Source organism: Hemitrygon akajei, chromosome 22 (assembly GCF_048418815.1).
Source record: "Hemitrygon akajei chromosome 22, sHemAka1.3, whole genome shotgun sequence".
Taxonomy (NCBI): Eukaryota; Metazoa; Chordata; class Chondrichthyes; order Myliobatiformes; family Dasyatidae; genus Hemitrygon; species Hemitrygon akajei.
In genome coordinates, this window is record NC_133145.1 from 10,928,525 (window position 1) to 10,952,079 (window position 23,555).

Here is a 23,555-nt window from a genome sequence, read left to right on the forward strand (position 1 = left end):
ACCCATCTCCCATTGAAATTGCAGCTCAAAGAGAGCTGTAATTCCAGATGAAGGTTCCGAGGTTATCCAATTACAGTTACAAGACTGAATGGGTTCAACAAAACTAACAATAAAACCAAATGTTAGCAAATCCTGATTTGTATCAACTGTAGATAAGCATGGAGAGTTAAAGATACCAATCCCACTCCACCTTCATACCCATGCATCCACGTCTCCACCAAGCAGAAACCAGGGGATTAGTGGTGAGTGGGTTTTGTACAGGTTCTCCTTCTTTTAAAATAGTGAGAGACTGAGAAGTATTTATGCTCAAAGTGTTCGGGGGACGGCGGTGGGGGGATGGCGGTTCTCTTGTATGCATCACTGAAGACTGCCCAGGCATAGCAGGCAACAGGGCAGTGGTATTTTGGACTTTATTGCAGGAATATTTGAGTATCAGAATATGATTTATTATCTCGATATGATGTGAAATTTTTCATGTTTTGCAGCAGCAGTACAATGCAAAAACAATTTTAAATTACAAAATTAAAATTATAAATTCCAAAAATAAGTTAACATTGCAAACGAAAGGAATAGGTATTCTTTATACAAAGCAGAAACTGGATAAGGCTGGCTGCATCCCTTTCAAGAAGATGCTAAAAACCATTAGGATGTAATGGTTATCATTATTAAGTTTAGCCTCAAGTTTATTTAATTAACTGAACTGAACTTCCTGAGCTTCTATTTTAACACAAGATTTCTGATTATTAATCCTGGTTTCTGTATTTTTAATCCAATAACTTAACCAGTGTTGCCATACTAATTGACATTTCACAGCATGTCAGTGCCCTGACTACAGAGGTGCCAATGCCTTCAGCCACTGTAACCCACTGTTGGAGAGGGTTCCTCACTCTCCTCCAGTTTACCACTGTTTTGATGCTTTTGGTTTCTCTTTATGTCACGATGCTGTTAATTTTCCCTCAATTAGTTTCTGCTTCAGTGAATGTGTTGTAACACTCATGATGCATACATTACAGTGAACTTTAATGGTTTGACGCATAGGCAGGAAAATGAGTTGGTTCTGCAAAGGTAAACATCTTATCAACAGTCTGGGCGGTACAGAGACAAAGACAAACTCACAATTAATCATTTCATGGAGTAGAAGAGCAATTATTTAGAGCTAGATAACAGTGTGAGGAAATTATATGTATTATTCCAACAGAAAAATAACTTGATGGGGAAAGGAAATAAAATTATTAATAAGGCACATGTTCATAAAAATATTCCACATATGCATCACTGTCTGGTATGGGAGTGGGGTGGGGGCTACTGCACAGGACCGAAAGAAACTGCAGAGGGTTGTCAATTTAGTCGGCTCCATCATGTGTACTAGCCTACAACGTAACCAGGACATGCCCTTTTCTCACTGTTACCATCAGGAAGGAGATACAGAAGCCTGAAGACACACACTCAGCAATTCAGGAACAGCTTCTTCCCCTCTGCCATCCGATTCCTAAATGGACATTCCTAAATTGTTACTTTCACCATTTTTAATGTATTCAATATATGTATACTGTAATTTATTTATTATTATTAGTATTTTATTTTACTTTTTTCTTCTATATTATGTATTGCATTGAACCGCTGCTGCTAAGTTAACAAATTTCACAACACATGCCGGTGATAATAAGCCTGATTCTGATTCAGATATAGTGCTGTATTTTAATGCTTACATAACCACATTTTAATAGTTACATAGAGAATGTAAGAGAAATGCATGAAGCTGGCAATTGGCAGAATATGCAAGCATATACACACAAAATGCTGGAGGAGCTCAGCATGTCAGGCAGCATCTATGAAGGGAAATGAACAGATGGCCTTTGGGTCAAGACCCTTTGTTTGGACTGAGGGGGTAAAGGAGAGCTAGCTAGGTGAAGGGGGGATGTGGGGCAAGAGCTGGCACAGAATGGTGGATCCAGATGGGGAAGGTAGAAAGATAGATGGAGGCAACAAAGGGCTGCAGATGATGGGATCTGAGTGGAGTATAGAACCAAGTAAGGGAATTGGGAGGAGGGATGGTTCCAGTGGGAGATTGTGGGCGATGGGCAGCTGGAGGTTGAGGTGGCAAAAGCAAGTGAGTGACAGGATCGCAGAGGGTGGGATGGGTGTGAATAGGAGGAACTGGGTAGATCAGAAGGAGAGATGGAAATTCGAGGGGGAATGGGTTACCCGAGATTGCAGAATTCAATGTCCTTGCCATAAGGTTGCAGATCATCCAGGTGGAAATGAGGTGATGTTCCTGCATTTTGTGTTTGGCTTCACCCTCGCAGTGGAGGAGGCTGAGGGTGGAGCCTCCTGAAGCTGCTGGTTGCTAGCCATTTTAATTCTCCTCCTCATTCCCACACTGACCTGTTTGTCCTCCGTACACACAAACCAGAAAAACAACATCTCATATTCTGCCCAGGGAATCTACAACTCAATGGCATACACACCAACTTGTCCAATTTTAGGTAACCTGCTACGAGTCGCTCTCTGTCCCTTTTCTCTCTCCCCCAATTTACCCTTTTCTCTGACATACACTTGACCCTCCCGTTCCAGCCCCCAATCACCAAGTCTTTGCCCTCCTCTACACACTCCACCTGTCCATCGCCCACATACCCTTACCAATGGGTCTCCTACACCCCCCACCACTGCACTCCCCACCTCCCTTATTTGATTACATTCTCCACCTTCCTCTTCTATCATTTTCCCCCATCTGCAGCCCTTTGTCACCTCCAGCTATCACCTCCTGACCTCTGTTGTTATTATCTTCTTTCCTCCATTTGGCAATCAACCCCTCCAGCTCTTTCCCAACCCCTCACCCTCACCCCTTTATACTGGCCATTTCCCTCGTGGAGTTTCAGATGAAAGGTCTCAACCTAACATGTTGGCTGCCCATTTCCCTCCACGATGTTGCCTAACCTTCAGTCATGGGCTTTTTGCTTCAGATTCCAGCATCTTGCAGTATGAGTTGAGACTGATTACAATGCAAGGTCATTCAACACAAGACTGATTACAATACAGGACAATACTGCACCCGGTATTTCTGTCTCAGAGGCCAATGTCAGGCTGTCTCTCAGGAGAGTGAACATGTCATGGAGGCAGGCCTTGGAGTACCTGGTAAGGCTCTGAAAACTTGTGCCAATCAACTGGCACAAGTTGGTGTATTCAAGGACATTTTCAACCTCTCATTGCTGCGGTTGTAAGTTCCCACCTGCTACAAACAGGCAACAGTTATACCAGTTCCCAAGAAGAGTACTGTGAGCTTCCTTAATGACTATTATTCAGTAGCATTCCCATCAACAGTGATGAAATGCTTTAAAGTTGGTTATGGCTTGAATGAACTCCTGCCTCAGCAAGGACCTGGACCCACTGCAACTTGCATATCGCCACAATAGGTCTGTGGCAGATGCAATCTCAATGGCTCATCACATAGTCTCAGATCACCTGGACAACACAAACAATAGCTTAATAGTTCCGTTTAATGTCAGAAAAGTGTATCCATTCTGAAATTCTTGTTCTTCGCTGATGTCCACAAAAAAAGAAGAGTGCTGTAAAGAATGAATGACAGTAAAAAAGTTAGAACCCCAAAGCCCCCTACTCCCCCTCCCAAGCACAAGCAGCAGCAAAGCAATGACCCTCCCCAGCCCCACCCACTTCCGCAAAAAAGAATCAGCACCCTCCACTCACCAAGCATGTAATAGCAAGGCCACCTAATAAAGACCATGATCTGCAGTACAACAAAAAGTAATTGTTCATCCTACAATTCAACATGCTACAAGTTCTCTCTCTCCCTAATAAAGGGAAAGGAGGTGCCCCTTTCATATCGAGTGGGGAGACATCACAAAACAACTCACTGATTTATGGTGGTAAAAGTTCTGTGACTCTAGGATTGGTAACGATCTCTCACTCACCTACGAGAGACGGAGAGAGAGAGAGAGAGAAAAAAACTCACTGAATACACAGCCTTCGACAGCTGATCCACTGTTCCCATGTTCTCTCCTTGAAGCTTCAGTTGGTGGCACCGGCCTAGAATCAACTGGTACACAGGCCTGTGAAACCTCAGAACCCCAGGGGTCATCTTCCAGGCTCTGGGTCTTTGGGATATTGAAAAGCAGCTGGCCGAGAGCCCCCAAGAATGGGTCCCACTTTCGCAAAGAATTCTGAGTGTAACTCCAGTTTAGGGTCTTCAACAGAACCTCATCCACCATGAAAGGGAAAAGGAGAGATATCTAGGGTAGAAATTAAGAAATATATGTAAATGAAGAAGTGGCAGTTTAGTGCCATCGTGACTCCGCCTACATCAGCTATGTCAGGATGCTGTTTGGTGTTTAGCACCATCATTCCTACAGGCTTGATCAATAAACTTCAGAACATCAGTCTCTGTACCTCCCTCTGCAACTGGATTCTCAGCTTCCTAAACAGAAGACCACAATCTGTGCGGATTGGTGATAATATCTCCTCCTCGCTGACGTTCAACACTGGTGCACCTCAGGGATGTGTGCTCAGTCCACCGCTCTACTCTCTCTATACCCATGACTCTGTGGCTAGGCATAGCTCAACTACCAACTATAAATTTGCTCATGATACATTGTTGGCAGAATCTCAGATGGAGATGAGAGGGAGTGAGATTTGCCAATTAGTTGAGTAAGCACTCAACATCAATAAGACCAAAGAGATGATTGTGGACTTCAGATGAGGGAACACAAACCAATCCTCATAAAGGGATCAGAAGTGGGGAAAGTAAGCAATTTCAAGTTGGGTGTCAAGATCTCTAAGAATCTAACCTGGTCCCAACGTATCAATGCAGCTAACAAAACAAAGAAGCCATTTTGATTAACATACACAGTACGTTGTACAGATAGGAGGCACAGAAGGCACACAGGATTCACATGATTCAGGAACAGCTTCTTCCTCTCTGCCATTCAATTTCTGAATGGACATTGAACCCTTGAACACTACCTCACTTTTATTATTTCTGTTTTTGCACCATGTTTAATATACATATTTATATTTACAGTAATCAATTTACTTATTTATTTTTTGCTATATTATCACATATTGCATTGTACTACTGCCACTAAGTTAGACATACAGAACTTGACTTCTGTGTTCAAGAAACTGTTCAAATCCTTGGACTATCAACGCCGATGTCTTGCAGATCAGGCGGCCTCGTGACAGCAGTAACGCTGGGAACCTGCAGAGCTCTGGAGTTGATAGTCCAAGGATTTGAATAGGCTCCTGAACACAGAAGTCAAGTTCTGTATGTTTATTACATACACAGAGCATGCAAAGCATAGACTTTAACAAAGGTTAATGGTTATTTGCAGGATTTAGCTGTGTTACAGATTAAGCTCTGTGTCTTGTCTAAACTCTACAGAATTCAGACGGTCTCGTTGGAGCATCAACACTGGGGACCCTGATGCTGTTTTCCCTGGAGTCGGCAGGCGTTGCCTTGCAAGGAGAGCCCAGTGTGATTAGCAGGTGGTGTAGCTCAGGCTTCAGACTTACCCTGTGGTTTGTTTCCTAGGAGGGGTCCCAGGAGCTGGCTGTCATTGTTAGTCACACCGAGACACGGATCGTGGCCAACCTGCTGCAGGTCTCATTGGATGCACTCAACAGCATCATCACACAACGAATGACAGTGAGTACAAAGCCAGACTGGCCAGTTTCCGCAGTAGTAGGGGGCTGTGACCTGTGTTTTGTTTCATATCTATGTGAGTGGGTACAAATGGTTTATGTTTTGCAATAATGGGCAAAGTCCAGATTCAGATTCAGATTGAGATTTATTTATCACACGTGCATTGAAACATATAGTGGAATGCATCATTTGCACTAACAACCAGCACACTCAGTTTAAATGGTTTTGGTATGGACTGGACTAGATGGGCCAAAGGGCCTTTTTCTGTGCTATACTGCTTTATGACTCTATTCCAATGCAAACATGCCACACCCACAATGTTCCACAGATAGCAACAACAAAATTAAAACAACACAACAACAAAACAAGCCCTTTTCCTATCCCGACCTCTCTTCTACTTACTCACCCAGTCTCCTGGACAGGTGTCCACCCATAGAACAGGCCAACTCCAGGCCTCCAGTTCTTGTCCATAGATTCTTAGACTCATAGATAACTTCTGGACTTGCACAGGTATCCACCCCAGTGACCCAGACCATTGTGACTCCTCTGGGCCTCTACATTTGGACTCCAACCTTTGTCTTTTGCCCTCTGGACTTTGCTGGGTTGGACCTTTAGGCCTCTATGCATGGACTTGCAGAGATCTTGGCTTCCATACTTGCATGGACCTTTGACCTCTGATCTAGAGAGTTACTGGCTCTTGTGACCTCTGCCAGTACCTGGGACTTCCACCCCAGGACTGGTGTCCAACCTAAGCATTGCTGGTCTCCTCAGCAAATGCGACATGCCTTCTGGGATTGCTGACGTTTGACCACAGAGAGCTTTGACCTGGACACAGACTCCTACCTAGTCTCTTAATTTACTACTCCTGACTCTAACTCACCCTCATCCTAATGTGACTGCTAACTCCCCAAAACCATTCATAAAAACCTAAAAAAGCCAAGTCCATGTTCTTATGTCAATCTGCACGTGCAGGTCTGCCAGGCTCTGTCAATGTCTCTGGAATTGTATTTAATTTCAGTGTAGCAGTATTGTGTCCTCACTGCTCAATGCCTTTCACCTGTGCTGTGATACTCTGGAAGCAGTACACACGCTCATTGTCCATGACCACATCCTGAGTTCTTAACATTGATTCCAGGCCCCAAGTAGTCACATAGCATTAGGTCAAACATAGGCAATGAAGCAAGAGGGAAAGGTTCCAAGAACATCCCCACACCACTGGTGGCAGGGCCCGGCATGTGTGCGCCAAAGACAAGGGTGAAACATGGATTCCCACCATCACCGAGGCCATTGTTCAGTTAGCTCAGTTCACTTCAGAGTGATATTCAAACTGGCGGAGAGCAGTGGGTATAATAAGGGGTGTGGGATCTGACAACAGCCCAGCAGGAGTACTGAAGAAGAGCACACCGCAGTTCGCTGTGCCTCGAGCCAAGCTGTTTCAGTACAATCACAACACTGGCAATAACTCAACAATGTGGAAAACTGTCAAACCGCAGGACATATTCAATCTGGCTTGACTGTCAGTCTCAGTTCTGAACAGAATGATGGAAGGTGGCATCAACAGTGTTATCAGGTGTCACTTACTAACTAGTAACTTGTTTGTAATGAGTTCCAAACCTTATCACAGAAACCTCACATGTAATCACAAGTCACGTAAAGAGAACGTCAGGCTAGTGAAAATAGATGTTCCCAGAGGTGAGAAACAAGAGATGGGAAATTACGCAAGAGATATGGAGAGAGGGATTGTAGGAGGGTAATATCTAAGGTATAGAATTACTTAGGGGCAGTAGAAGGTGAGGCATTTTTAGGAAATAAGGATGGTTAATGATGAACTGTGATTATTAGAGGACAATGGGGGAATTCCAGGAGGACAGCAGGGTGGTATAGGGTAGGACTACATGGGGGAAGAGGAGATGAAATGAGGTTGGCCAGCATTTGTAGTATTGCTGGAAATGGAATCTGTACATTCTGTGGTAGAGTCCATCTTTGCTCAGTGATTTATACTCATTCAGTGTTGGTTAATGTAGGGTCACTTGGTCACTTTATTAGGTACACCTGTTCGTAAATGAAGTACAATGTTGGAAAGTGTATGGTCATGCATTTTGGTAGACTATTTAGATGGGGAGAGAATTCAAACTGCAGAGATGCCTAAAGGTTAACCTCCAGGTTGAGTCGGTGGTGAAGGTGAATACATTTCTAGAAGTATAGAATATAAGAGCAGGGATGTGATGTTGAGGCTCTATAAGGCACTGGTGAGACCACACTTAGAGTATTGTGCACAGTTTTGGGCTCCTTATTTTAGAAAGGATATATTGACATTGGAGAGGGTTCAGAGAAGATTCATGAGAATGATTCCAGGAATGAAAGGATTACTGTATGAGGAACGTCTGGCAGCTCTTGGGCTGTATTCCCTGGAGTTCAGGAGAATGGTGGGGGGGGGGGGGGTGGAATCTCATAGAAACATTCCAAATGTTAAAAGACCTGAACAGAGTAGATATGGCAAAGTTATTTCACATGGTTGGGGAGTCTGGGACATGAGGACATGATTCAGGATTGAAGGATATCCATCTAGAACAGAGATGCAGAGAAAATACTTTAATCAGACAGTAGTAAATCTGTGGAATTTGTTGCCACAAGCGGCAGTGGAGGCCAAGACATTGGGACTATTTAAGACAGAGATAGATAGGTACTTGATTAGCCAGGGCATCAAAGGGTACGGGGAGAAGGTAGGGGAGTGGGGATGACTGGAAGAATTGGATCAGCCCATGATTGAATGGTGGAGCAGAATCAATGGGCCGAATGGCCTACTTCTGCTCCTAGGTCATATGGTCTTAATACAAATATCTAATCAACCAATCATGTGGTGGAAACTCAATGCATAAAAGCATGCAGACATAGTCAAGAAATTTAGTTTTGTTCATACCAAACATCAGAATGGGGTAGAAAAGTGATCTAAGTGACTTTGACCATGGAATGATTGTCAGTGCCAGATAGGGTGGTTTGAGGATCACAGAAACTTCTGATCTTCTGGGATTTTCAAGTTCAAGTTCAGTTTATTGTCATTCAACCGTACACATGTATTCTGCCAATGAAATAATGTTCCTCCAGACCAAGGTGCATGATACTGTACATATAACTCACACATTACCACAAATAAATTAACAGATACTAAAATATATTCCAGAAGATTGACATTTAGTATAAGGTGCATTTATGATGCAAGTTAAAAAGTAAACAGTTTAACACTACTGGCGTTTCATACGTGATGAGACCCGAGTGGTGGCAGGGAGATCAGTCGTCTCACTGCCTGGGGGGAGAAGCTGTTTTCTATCCTAACAGTTCTTGTCCTAATGCTATTGTACCTCCTACCTGACCGTAGGGGTCAAAGAGATTGTGGAACGGATGGGAAGGATCCTTAACAATGCTAAGGGCTCTGTTTCTGATAAATATCTTGGGTGAGTGGAAGAGAGATCCTGAGGATCCTTTTGGCAGTCTCATATACAAAAGTCTCTGGGATTTATAGAGAATGGCGCAAAACAAAAAATCTAGTGAGTGGCAGTTCTGTGGGTGAAAACACCTTGCTAATGAGAGAGGTCGGAGAAGAACAGCCAGACTGGTTCAAGCTAACAGGAAGGTCATGGTATCTCAAATAATCATGCATTACAACAGTGGTGTACAGAAGAGCATCTCTGAATGCACAACATGTCAAATGTTGAAGTTACAGCAGCAGAAGACCATGAACGTACACAAAGTCATCACTTTATTAGATACAGGTGGTTCCTAATAAATTGGCCACTGAATATATATTAATATTCACATCAACAGGGGTTTACATGGGCACATTCTCAATTCTGTTAATATTCTTGGAAACAAAATGTGTTTTGAATTTACCTTTTGATCATTTCAGGAGACCAGTTATGACCGGATTTTTTCACCACTGTCTGTTGAAGGCTCCATAGATGCCAGGTGACATGCCTGCATGTGCAGGTCTGTGTGTGGTAGTGTGTCCCTGTGCCTTCATCTCACATTATTCACTGACTCTCTTTCTCATTGTTCTTTCTGTCTGCTGCATTTCTATTTTAGTTTCTTCCTTTCAGGCACCTGTGTCTCTGACTCCATACTTCCATATCTCAGAATGGTTGCTCTTCAGAAGGAGACCGTTCAGCCTGCTGAGTCTGTCCTAGCCCTACAACCCCGCCCTGTCCCGGTATCTCTTTTGTTTCAGGTGCGAATAAGGGGGGGGGGGGGGGTTGATAACCAAGTCAGCACTGGAACGGTGACAGACCTGATGAAGCAGAAGGCAAGGAATTGATGGCGTACTCGACCCAGGGAAGTTGCCGACTCCAAGAGGAAGACTCCCGAGACGTCACACAACGGAGCATCACCTCCATCTGCTGATTAGCCCGCTCGGTCTGGCCATTACTATGGATGAAACCCAGATGAGAGGTTAACCTTGATCCTGAGTAGTTTGCAAAAGGCTCTCCAAAAGTAGGAGGTAAATTGTGAACTTCTGTCAGACACCACTTCAACGGGGAGACCGTGAATACGGAAAACATGCTGCGTCACCAGGTTGACAGTCTCCTTGGCAGAGGGCAGCCTGGGAAGGGGCACTAAGTGGACCAATTTGGAAAAACGATCCACTATGGGAAGAATGGTGGTGTTACTGTCAAATGGGGGAAACCGGTGACAAAGTCCAGTGCAATGTGTGACCAAGGCCTTCTAGGAACAGGTAGGGGTTGCAGGAGACCAGTGGGTGGTTGGCTGGAGGTCTTGTTCTGTGCGGCAGACTGGGCAGGCAGAAATGAAGCTCTTGACATCCTTCCTCAGGGATGGCCACCAAAATCTTTGTCTGATGAAAGCCGCCATGCGTCTGATGCCAGGGTGACATGCCAGTCTGGAGTTGTGTCCCCACTGGAGAACCTGGGAGCGGACAGACTGGGGGACATACAATAGGTTAGCAGGACACACATGAGGAACTGACACACCCTGTTGGGCCGACCAGACCACAGATTCAATCTCCCACTGTGCTGCGGTGACCAGACATTGCTTGGGGAGAACGGTCGTAACCTCGGGCGCCTCGTCGGTTGTGGGAAACTGCCTGGAAAGCGCGTCAGGCTTGCCGTTCTTAGAGCCAGGGCGGTAGGTCAGGATGCCCCTGAAACAGGCAAAAAAAACAGGGACCACCGAGCCTGGCGAGAATTGAGGCGTTTGGCGGAACGGATGTATTCCAGGTTCTTGTGATCCGTCCAGATTAGAAAAGGAATAGTTGTTCCCTCAAGCCAATGCCGCCATTCCTCGAGAGCAAGTTTAACCGACAACAACTCTCGATCGCCGATGTCATAGTTGCGTTCTGCGGGCGAAAATTTGTGGGAGAAGGCGGTGCACGGGTGTACCTTGTTGTCCTCTGCTGAACGCTGTGACAGGATAGCCCCAACTCCTACGTCAGAGGCATCCGTCTCTACTATAAACTGCCTGGTTGGGTCGGCCTGAAGGAGGATAGGGGCCCTGGTGAAACGAGTCTTCAGATCCGAAAAGCCGCTGGATTCCAGGCGAACTTCCACTTGGAGGAAGTTAGGGCAGTCAGCGGGGCGGCCAGGATGCTGAAGTGTCGGATGAATCGGCGATAGAAGTTGGCAAACCCAAGAAAGCGTTGGACCACCCCCCGTCGAGAGGCGGGTTGTGGCCACTCCTCTACCGCCTTGATCTTCTGAGGGTCCACCTGGATTCTTCCATCGCTGATCACATATCCCAAGAACGAAGCTGAACTCCGGTGAAATTCACACTTCTCCGCCTTCACAAATAACTGGTTCTCCAGGAGTCGTTGGAGTACCCAGCGGACGTGCTGGATGTGTTCAGAGAGGGACCCGGAAAATATCAGAATGTCATCCAGGTATACGAATACAAATTGGTTCAGCATGTCTCGGAGGACATCATTTACCAGAGACTGGAACACAGCAGGACCACTGGAAAGTCCGAAAGGCATCACCAGATATTCATAGTACCCAGAGGCCGTATTGAACGCGGTCTTCCACTCATCCCCCTTCCTTATGCGGACCAGATGGTAAGCGTTGCAGAGGTCAAGCTTGGAGAAGATAGATGCACCCTGGAGCAATTCAAATGCAGATGACATAAGCGGAAGAGGATAGCGGTTCTTAACGGTGACCTCATTGAGACCTCTAAGTCCACGCAAGGGCTCAGGGACCCGTCCTTCTTGGCTACAAAGAAGAACCCTGCGCCTGCTGGGGAGGAAGAGGGACGGATAATTCCTGCAGCCAGGGACTCCTGGATATACTTGTCCATCGCCGCCCTTTCAGGAGGAGACAGGGAATACAGACAGCCCCTAGGTGGCGAGGTTCCCGGAAAGAGATCAATAGAGCAATCATAGGGGCGATGTGGGGGTAAGGTGGTGGCCCGAGTCTTGCTGAATACCAGCTTTAGGTCCCGATATTCTGGGGGTACAGAGGACAGGTCGGGAAACTCTTCTGTAGGCAGAGGAGCCGGACTTGGAGTAGAATGAGCAACACGCAGACAATGATATAGGCAGAAGGGACTCCAGCTTAACACTGTTATTCGACCAATCGATGTGTGGACCATGCAGAGCTAGCCATGGGTGGCCTAACACAACTTCAGCTTTGGGGAAATCGATCACAGGAATATAATGCTCTCCTGGTGATTACCAGAAATGAGGAGACTCACCGGAGCTATGGAGTGGGTAATCAAGGCCATTTTCAGCCCGGTTAGGCCGCTGGCCTCCAGGGGTTGCTTTAGACGGGAGAGTGGCATCCTGAGTTTGGCCACCAAACTGGAACTGATAAAGTTTCCCTCAGCCCCGGAGTCGATGAAGACTGAGACAGTATGTCTCCTCCCTTCTGCCAGTATAAAAGCGGGTAGCAGGGTCCGAGTGATGGGGGACTGGAAAAAGGAAACATTGCTCGTCCGTAGCCCCCTCTTTACGAACGAGCATTGTCTTTTACAGGACAACTGGATACATAGTGATCAGTCTGACCACAATACAGACAAGAGTTGGTCCGAAGTCTCGTCCTTCGCTCCGAAGGAGACGGATAGGCACGGTCAATCTGCATGGGTTCCGTTGGGCTGGCTGGGGGTGACTGAGGATTCGGAGAAGGAGACGTGGGTGCGGGCTGGAAGAATGTCAGACGTTCCCTGGTGGTTCTTCGGGAACCCCAGATCTCATGTTCCCGCTGACGCTGTTTTATGCGGCGATCAATTTTAATGGTCAAATTGACCCGCTCTTGGAAGCCAGCAGGCAGGTCGCGGGCGGCTAGTTCATCCTTAACCTCCTCGCTCAATCCATAGAGGAACACGTCCGATTGGGCTTCCGAACCCCAGTGGGGAGTAGTGGCTAGCGTGCGGAACTCAATGGCATAGTCCGAAACAAAGCGGGTACCCTGATGAATCCACAACATCTCCCTTGCTGTTTCTCGCTCCTGCTGGGAGCAGTCAAAGACTCTTCTCATCTCCTCACAAAAGTCTTCAAACGTGTGGCAAAACGGGGCTTTGCTGTCCCACAAGGCTGTACCCCACTCTCTTGCTCTTCCCGACAACAACGTGATCACATAAGCGATACGGGATCGATCGGTGGGAAAGGTAGCGGGCTGCAGCTCAAAAATCAACGAGCATTGGGACAGGAAGGATCTGCAGGTGCCTGGTTCACCATTGTAAGTTTCGGGTGGAGGTAGACGGGGCTCTCGGGCTGGTATGGTTGGAGCCTGTGGGGCTGATGTTGCCACAACAGGAGGGTTAGGTCTCAGCGCTAGCTGAATCTGCTGCAGCTGGGAGGCTATACTGGTCAGAGAGGCAGAGAAGGCCTCCATCGTCTGGGTGACAGAGGCGAACTGCGCTTCGTGTCTCCCTAATAACACTCCCTGTCGGGAAAGGGCCTCACATACCCGGTTGGGGTCTGCTGAGTCCATATGGCCTGTTCGTTCTGTCAGGAGGGGCCGGTTACGGTAGGACTCAAGTGCAGACCAATGAATGTTCTTTTACCAGGATTTTATTAGCGGCCACAGGGGCAACAGTCTTTCAACAGCAGGAGGCAGGCACTAAGCCGGAATGGCAGGCGGAGGTCTTACCCGGGAAAGGCTGTCCGGCGAGGGCAGACGATTACGGGTGCTTCAGGCAAGAATCAGGTTCCAAACAGGCAGAATCCGGAAACAGAGTTCAACAATTTCCATTGGCAGTAGTCACTATAGCAGGCTGGAACGACTCAGTTCAGGACTGGGACAAACAGGCAGAGAGTGTGAGTCGAGGCAGGGTTTAAATGGACCGGGTAATGAGCGAGAACAGAAACAGGTGGGTGCTATTGAGATAAGTGGGTAATTGGCGAGAGTCCAATTAGGGAAGGGGTTGGTTCAAAGCCCACATGGCCAGGTGAAAGAAGATAGAATTTAAGGGCTGTCGTGGTCCAGAGCTATCAGCAGAGCCCCTTTGACCCAGTGTTCAGGCTGGACCCTTAACAAATTCTCTCAACATCACCTTCTCAGTATGAGTCAGGAAGATCAGGTGAGGATAGTTTGGAGTTGTTAAAAAAGGCTAAGTACCAGGAATATGTTTCCAATTTTGAGTGTGTATAGCCTGTAACTGTTTGGTAACGTCTGTTTGAATGTGAGGTTGGCCATGTTGGGGGAAGGAATCCAATTGAACAGTTGAGCCTGATGTTTATGAGGTTGTTATTGCATAGGGCTCCCCAGGGGCAGGAGCTCTTGCCTCCTTGAGGAGAGTGATCTATTTCTCATGTGGCTCAAGGGAACACAGTTGCTTCTGCTCTAGGCTCCCTGAGAAAACCACCTCTACCCCCTCAACCATTGACTGGCAACCAGCCACTCTTTATTCTACAGCACCCACAAAATGCTGGAGTAACTGAGCAAGTTAGCAGCATCTATTGAGGGGAATAAACAGTTGACACTTCTGGGCTGGACCCCTCATTAACACTGAAAAAGAAAGAGACAGAAGTGTCCTAACTTAGACGTAGATGCTGCCTGGCCTGCTGATTTCCTCTAGCATTTTATGTGTGTTGCTCAACATTTCCAGCATTTGCAGATTCTCTGGTTATTACACTTTATTTTGCATTCTGTTGTTATTTTTCCTTTGTACTTCCTCAGTGCACAGATGTGATGTGATGAAATGATCTGAATGGACAGCATGCAAAACAATGTTTCTACTTGGTATATGTGACAATTTGTCTTTACCATCACCCCCCAAGTTGTGATTGTGAATCCCCTCTCAGCCCAATGTAGTCATTTGTCACCCTCTCCATCCCAGACCGTCACCCTCTCCCTACCATCCACACTGTTTGTCAAGTTCTCTTTTATTTCCCATTGTCCCACCTGCCTCAGACCAGCCAATCATCTGTCCAATCACTGACTCTTCCTCACTCCCAAATCTAGAAGCTGTCCTTCACTTCCTTTCTCTGTCATTTGTCTCTCCTTCTCCCTATGTTTGACCATTCTTAAGATGCTGGTAATTTTTGTTTTATCTACTCAGGGACACTATTGCCAAAGCTCTCTATTCACTGCTCTTTGATTGGCTGGTACAACAAATCAACAAGTGTCTGATGCCAGCAGAGATGGACAGTTCTGTGGGAGTTGTGGATATCTATGGTTTTGAGGTAAGTTGGGCGGGATTTGGGAATTTTGAAGATAAGGGAGTTTAATGTATGTCTAGTTATAGTGTTGTAGTGAAGCTGAATGTACTGGCATCTGTCTTTAAATGTGAAATATTACAGCAGATTAATCATTAACCACAGAGTTAGGGAGCACACTAATGCGTCTTCTCACATTCTTCAAAATTCTGCTTAGAGGTTGGAAAGTAGGGACCTTTTTTTGCACTCCTAGTGACAGGTTATAATTGATGTCAGAATGACTGGTGTCTGTTAAGAATGAGGATGGGCTCCAGGGTTGAACAGTTAAATTTATCAAAGGCCTGTTGGAGAAAAACCTGCAGATACTGGAAGACTGCAGCAGAAACAGAGTGGTGGAAGAGCTAAGCTCAGGCAGTATCTGTGGTGAAAGAGAAACAGGCAATTTCTGGAATCAAGGACTCGACAGCAGAACTGGAAAAATGAGAAAACAGGTATGCTCATGAACAGATAGGGGCAGCATTGGAGAGAGCTGAGAAAACACCTGTTGTAGGGCCAAGACTAAAGAGATCAGGGTCGGTTACTTTAAAGATTGGCAGATGGATAAAAGAAACAAATTGACAGATGTCAGTGGAGAGATAGAAAAGATTTCAATGGTTATCTGCAACTGTGAAGCTCAGTGTTCAATTCCAAGGATATCGGCGAGCCCAGACCAAAGGTAAGATACTGTGTTAAATTGGTTGGTTCAATTGTTGGAACAATTTTGAAGGCTGTGTACAGAGGTCAGAGAAGAAGTTGGGTGAAGAACTGAGCCAACAAGAATTGCAGAGCTTCTCTTATGAGCCAAATAGAGGTACTCTATAAGATAGTGTCTCTGCCTGTGTTCATCGAAAAGAATATACAACAGGGACGTGGAATACTGTACACGAAGTGCAAGTGACTCTCTATGAAGAAGTGTCTGAATCCCTGGATGGTAGAGAGAGAAGTAAAAAGGTACTTGCAGGGGAAGATGCTCTGGGAAGGGGAGTGGTTGGCAGAAATAGATGAGCAGATCTGTAGAGATGAAAACGCAGTTAAGGGAAAAAGTGTGGACAAACTCATTATCAGGGCAGATAAGATGGAGATGCAGATATTTGGAGAATAGAAGAAACTCCTTACGAAAATGAGGTGTGAACAGGGTTTGTCATGCTAGCCATGGGAGTGGGTGGGGTTATAATGGATATCAGCAACTAAAACTTCATCTCAGATGAAGACAGAGATGCTAAGGAAGTGAAGGAAGAATAAGGTGGACCATGGCTAAGTGAGAGCAGAGTGGAGACAGGCAAGAAAGGTAATGGAATATTTGAGCTCTTTAGGAGTGCATGAACCAGCTCCAGAACCATCATCAGTGTATTATAAAAAGAGCTGAGGGATGTATCTAGGACTATTCCACGGAGCCAACAAAGAGACAAGTGGCCTGGGCACGTGCAAGTCCCCATACCTACACCTACTTGGAGAAAGTAAACTGAGTTGACCAAACTACACATAAAAATTCTGGAGAAACTCAGCAGGTCAGGTAGCGTCAATGGATGGGAATAAACAGTCAACATTTCAGGCTGAGACCCTTCGAGGATAACCAGGGACTGTTTATTCCCCTCCATAGATGCTGCCTGACCTGATGAGTTTCTCCAGAATTTTGAGTTTTCTCAAGGATTCCACCATCTGTTTAGGAGTACACTGACAAGTTGTTTAATGTAAGAATGAGTTCAGCTGAAGGTGAGTGGTTGATTGAACTGCTTGTATAATGAAGAATTGAAGGCCCTTGGAGGGGTAAGTCTTTCACAGTGAAGATGAATCAGCTGTACCAAGAAAATGGACGCTGTCAAAGCGGCGGGAGGCACCAGAGGTGCCATGGATGTAATTGGGATGGGGATTGAATAATGGGAGAAATAATGTGATCAAACTAGCAAGAAATAACTTGAATAGTCAGAAACAAAGGGTTACCAGGATAGTCTTCTTGTAGATCTTGGGGAGGGAGGGAAGAAGTAGGTTGTGTGGCATTGGAGCACTTTGAGGCTGTTTATTGTGAGGGAAGATCTGAAGAACAAAGGTCAAAGGCTCTTTGGGACATAATAGCTTGATGTGCAGTGGTGGAATCATGGCCCACTAGGAGGTGTAAAGAGGTAGCTGAGGGATGGCCAGCTCTGTTAGCTAGAGGTCAGTTAGCCAAAGCACAAGACCACTGTCCTTGTCAGTAGGAATGACAATAATGTTGGATTCAATCTTTAGTGAGAAGAGTGCTATAAGAGAGTAGAGTGAATAAGGACAGTAGAATGAAATGAACCTGTTAATGTTGTCTTGCCAGCTTGGGATGGAAAGATCTGGAAAGACTAAAGGGCCAGAAGGGCAGGAGCAGATAGAAAGCAAGTCTGCAGATAGGAGAAAGGATCAGGAGTTACGAGTGAGGTCTTCTGGAAGACGATGTTGGTACAGAGATGGAGGCAACAGAAAAATAAAAGCTTTACTGTGTGTTTACCCATTCTGTACCTGCCATGAAACCATTTATGAGGACAGGGTGGAGATTTAGTTCACCATGGATTCAGTATTGTTAATGTATCCTGTAGTATTTGATGGGATAAAGTAAACAGAGTTCCATCCATCTTAGTTTTAAATGACCAGGTTTTTATCTTGAGACTATATGACTTTTTTCAAGACACTCCCTCTAATAAAAATGCCCCACCATCTACTCTTGTCAGGCTGCTTTAGGATCTTATATATTTGAATAATGTCACCCCTCATTCTTCTTTTACTTCAGTAAACTTTATTCATTATAAAATATACAAAAAGAGAAAGATCATCCATTCTTAATGCAATTTGGTCTATACATTTAATTTTGCTAGTTCTATACAGAAGAGGGGTAGCACATTATTGTACATAATAAAATTTCTATTACATCATACTCACATGTTGCTGACTGTTGACAACTCATCTATTTTGTTGGAAGTGCATTCAAACAAAGAATATTAAACTTTGATTTCCACAGTTATCACAAGTCAGGATTTTCTGTGTTTTGTGAATTTGCATTTACATCTGCCCTAGTCTATGACACTGTTCCTCCAGTTTCCCACTTATTATCCTGAATCAGAATCAGGTTTAATATCACCAGCATATGTCATAAAATTTGTTGTTTTGCAGCAGTAGTACATATTAATAAAAACTATAAATTACAATAAGTATATATAAACAAAGAGAATTGAATTAAATTAAGTGCAAAAAGGAAGGAAAAAATACTGAGGTAGTGTTTATTATCCATTCAGAAATCTGACGGTGAAGGGGCTGAAGCTGTTTCTGAAACATTGAGTGTGTATCTTCAGGCTCCTGTATTTCCTCCTTGATGGTAGCAATGAGAAGAGGGCATGTCCTGGGTGATGGGGGTCCTTAATGATGGATGCCACCTTTTTGAGGCGCCAGCTTTTGAAGATGTTGTCAGTGCTGGGGAGACTAGTGCCCATGATGGAGCTGGCAGAGTTTACAACTTTCTGTAGCTTTTTCCGATCCTGTGTAGTGGCCCCTCCACACCAGATGATAATGCAACATGTTAGAATGCTCTCCATGGTATGTCTGTAGAAATTTGCGAGTGTCTTAGGTGATAGACTAATTCTCCTCAAACTCCGAGTGAAATACAGCCTCTGTCCTACCTTCTTTGTAGTTGCATCAATATGTTGGGCCCAGGGTAGATCCTCAGATGTTGACATCCAGATGTTGCTTACCTTGTTGAACAAGTTGATGAACTGGTTGAAACAAGCAGATAGAATCTTATTTTTATAAGGGGCACGGTAAAATGCAAGAGCAAGATACAAGAGATAAGAGCAAGATCATGGTATAAGCACAATTTCTGCTGTAGTTGAAGAGTAATACCAGTTCTGGGGACACTGCACTGCACAAAAAATGTAAAGGCTACAGAGAGTGTGCAGAAGAGATTTACTTAAATGACTCTAGGGACAATGGACTGTGGAAAGGCTGGAAAAGCTGGAATTGTTCCCCTTGGACCAGCAGGAATCTGACGGGGGCACTTGTATCAGGGTAGAGAGAAAAAAAACAGATAGTTCCCATTGGTGTTCACCTTGGGAGCTGATTGTTTCCCTTTGATGGAAGTCTGAAGGACCAGGAGACATAGAATACAAATATCTGGGAAACAACCAGAAGAAGGTAGTTAGGGTCTGGAATGCTCTGCTCAGGAAAGTGGATGAGGCAGGCTCAATTGTAACATCAGTTAATTTACAAAAGTGAAGAGTTCACATGGCTGTGTGGAAATGTGGGAGAAAGAACCAGCGCACACTTGATGAGCTGAGTAGCCCTCTTCGATTTGGTGACCATTTTGTGATTGTCAGAATGAATATTGTATAGGATTTCCTATGAAAATAATCTTGGAGCATTGCTACTGGGAAAGAATCTGTTTGTTCTTCACTTCTGTGTTTGCTTATCATAATTAAGTTATTTCTCCTGTATTATTTCATTTCAGGATCTGGGTGTAAACAGTTTTGAACAGCTGTGCATCAATTACGCTAATGAACAGTTGCAACAGTTCTTCAGCCAAGCGGTGCTCACACAGGAGCAGGTAATGGCATGGGTGGAGAACACAGAACACTGAGACAACTTCATCAACCATCCCAGGTTTCCGGTTAACTTACTGCTCGTTTCTTCCACCAGGTGCACCACTCACCTCCTTTCACACTTACCCTGCCCAGGAGCTCAGTCTCAACTCGAGCTCTTCACATTGGGTTTACCCAATGCAAATCAGTCCGTGCTAATCAAGATTAACTCTGTTGAAGCTTTTCTCACCATCTCAAACCCAAACCAGTACTTTCCATTATTGCAGACGCAACCCTCACAAACTACACCACCCACCTCCGACTCTGACGTCACCACCCACCCACACCACCCACCCACACCCCCACTGACCACACCACCCACCCACACCCCCACTGACCACACCACCCACCCACACCCCCACTCTGACCACACCACCCACCCACACTCTGACCACACCACCCACCCCCACTGACCACTCTGACCACACCACCCACCCCCACTCTGACCACACCACCCAGCCACCCCCACTCCGACCACACCACCCAGCCACCCCCACTCTGACCACACCACCCACCCCCACCCCTACTGACCACACCACCCACACCACCCACCCCCACTGACCACCCTGACCACACCACCCACCCACACCCCCACTCTGACCACACCACCCACACCCCCACTCTGACCACACCACCCACCCCCACTCCGACCACACCACCCAGCCACACCCCCACTCCGACCACACCACCCAGCCACCCCCACTCCGACCACACCACCCAGCCACACCCACACTCCGACCACACCACCCAGCCACCCCCACTCCGACCACACCACCCAGCCACCCCCACTCCGACCATACCACCCACCCACACCCCCACTCCGACCATACCACCCACCCACACCCCCACTCTGACCACACCACCCAGCCACACCCCCACTCTGACCACACCACCCGGCCACACCCACTCTGACCTTACCCCCACCCGGCCACACCACCCACCCACACCCACACTGACCACGCCACCCACCCCCACCCCCACTCTGACCACACCACCCACCCACACCCCCACTCTGACGACACCACCCACCCACCCCACCCTCCCCACTCCGACCGCGTCCCCACCCACCCCAGTCCGACCTCACCTACTCAATCTTCACTACATTCTACAATATGAAAGTGTGATTCCCAAACTTTTTTGAGTTCAACCCCCTTGTACCCTGACCACAATCTCAACTCTTCCTCACTTTGCAGTCATTACATAAAAATTATAAAGAATTTTGATTTATAATGCCATAAGACAATGGAGCAGAAATAGGCCATTCCACCCATAGAATTTGCTCTTCCATTTGATCATGACTGATCTATTTCCTCTCAATCCCATTTTCCTCCTTTCTCCCCATAACATTTCACACTTTGACTTATCAAGAATCTGTCAAACTCCACCTTAAATACATCCATTGCTCAGACCTCCATAGCCGCCTGTGGCAACAAACTCAAAAGATTCACCACCTTCTGGTTAAGGAAATTCCTCCTCGCCTCTTTCTCAATGCATATCCCTCTGTTCTGAGGTTGTGCCCTCTGGTGAAACTTCTTTGAAGCCTCTCTAATCTCAGCACATCCTTTTGTAGATAAAGGGCCCAAAACTGCTTACAATATTCTAAGTGAGGCCTCACTAGTTCCTTCCAAAGCCTTGCTTTTATATTCTAATCCTCTTGAAATGAATGCTAATATTGGAATTGCCTTTCTCACCAATGATTCAACCTGCAAATTAACCTTTAGCAGATCCTGCATGAGGATTTATTTCTCCCCGTTTTGAAAATAGTCTTTGTTTTTATTCCTTCTACTGAAATACATGACCGTACACTTTTCTTTTGAAAATCCAAGTACACAACGTCCACCAATTCTTCTTTGTCTATCCTCCTTGTTATTTCCTCAAAGAATTCCAACAGGTTTGTTCAGGCAAGATTTTTCACTGAGTAAACCATGCTGACTTTGTCCCATTTATCACGTGCCTCCAAGTACCCTGAAACCTCGTTCTTAACAATCAATTCCTTTCTTTTTATTGAATTTTTCAAAAAAACAGATACATAACAGTCATAATAGTACAAAGGGAGTGAGATTACATTGTTGGCAGTTAACATATGAGTAAAAACTATAGGTAACAGCATATAATAGACCTCCCAAACCCTAAATATAAACAGGATATCAGAAAAAAAATAAAAAGATAGAAAAAAAACCCAAATTGAAAAAAACAAAAACAAAATATTCTAAACTAAACACAACTAAACCTAAACTAGAAAAAAAAAGTATGCTGGGCTGTTCTATTACATCAAAAAAGAAGAATTATTAGTGTCATCAACTCCGCTCCTCTACTCAAATTGATGAATAATATAAGGGAATCGGAAAAGGTCAAATTACATTCTGTGAAAGTATTGAATAAAAGGCCTCCAAGTTTCTTCAAATTTAACCAAGGAATCAAAGGTACCACTTCTAATTTTTTCTAAATTTAAACAGGATGTGGTTTGAGAAAACCATTGAGATGTAGTTGGAGGATTTATCTCTTTCCAATTTAATAAAATAGATCTTCCAGCCATTAAAGTAGCAAATGCAAGCATCCACTGAGCTGAAGAGGACAGATCAATCATTGGTAAGCCAAAAATTGCAGTTACACGGTGAGGTTGTAAATCAATATGCAAAACTGCAGAGAATGTATCAAAAATATCTTTCCAAAATTTTTCCAAAACAGGACAAGACCAAAACATATGAGTCAGAGAGGCTACCTCAGATTGACATCTATCACAAATCAGATTTATATGAGAATAAAAACGAGCTAATTTATCTTTAGACATATGAGCCCTATGTACCACTTTAAATTGAATTAACGTCTGTCTAGCACACATAGAAGAAAAATTAACTAATTGAAATTTTTTTCCCATTTCTCTAATAGGTAAAGAAAGTTGAAGTTCCTTCTCCCATTCATTTTTAATTTTATCAGATATAGCTGGCTGTATATTCATGATCATATCATAGATGATTGCAATTAAACCCTTTTGATAGGGGTTTAAGCCTAAAATTTTTTTCACAATATCAGTTGAATATGCAATCGGAAAAGTAGGTAACATCGTATTTAAAAAAAATCTCTGATCTGTAAGTATCTAAAAAAATGGGATCTGGGCAAATTATATTTATTAGACAATTGTTTAAAAGACATAAAACAATTATCCAAAAATAAATCACGAAAACATATTATATCCTTTGTTTTCCAAATCAAAAAGGCTTGATCCATGAGAGAAGGTTGAAAGAAAAAATTAGATATAATAGGACTTGATAAAATAAATTTATTCAAGCCATAAAATTTACGAAACTGAAACCATATCTGAAATGTATGTTTAATTATTGGATTAACCATTTGTTCATTCAATTTAGAAAAAAACCAAGGGAAGCGAAGTCCCTAAAATGAAAGTCAATGAAAATCCTTGTACAGAATTACATTCAAGATTAACCCATTGTGGACTGACGTTAGCATCCACATCTTGTGTCCAAAGTATTAAATATCGAATATTAATTGCCCAATAATATAATCTTAAATTCGGCAGTGCCAGGCCACCATTTTTTTTTTTTTGGATTTCTGCAAGTATTTTTTACTTAGCCTAGGATTTTTATTTTGCCATATATATGATGAAATTTTAGAATCAATAGTATCAAAAAAGGATTTAGGAATAAAGATTGGT

At 44.6% G+C, this 23,555-nt stretch overlaps 1 protein-coding gene across 1 annotated transcript in view; it reads left to right on the plus strand.

Moving 5' to 3' along the window:
- myo15b (myosin XVB) overlaps positions 1 to 23,555 on the plus strand; it is a 452,296-nt gene that overhangs the window by 80,644 nt on the left and 348,097 nt on the right. The window contains exons 12-15 of the mRNA XM_073026589.1: positions 5,546 to 5,659; positions 9,561 to 9,619; positions 15,158 to 15,281; positions 19,753 to 19,848. Coding sequence (XP_072882690.1) covers positions 5,546 to 5,659; positions 9,561 to 9,619; positions 15,158 to 15,281; positions 19,753 to 19,848 — 393 coding nt within the window. The remainder of the gene's footprint in view (positions 1 to 5,545; positions 5,660 to 9,560; positions 9,620 to 15,157; positions 15,282 to 19,752; positions 19,849 to 23,555) is intronic.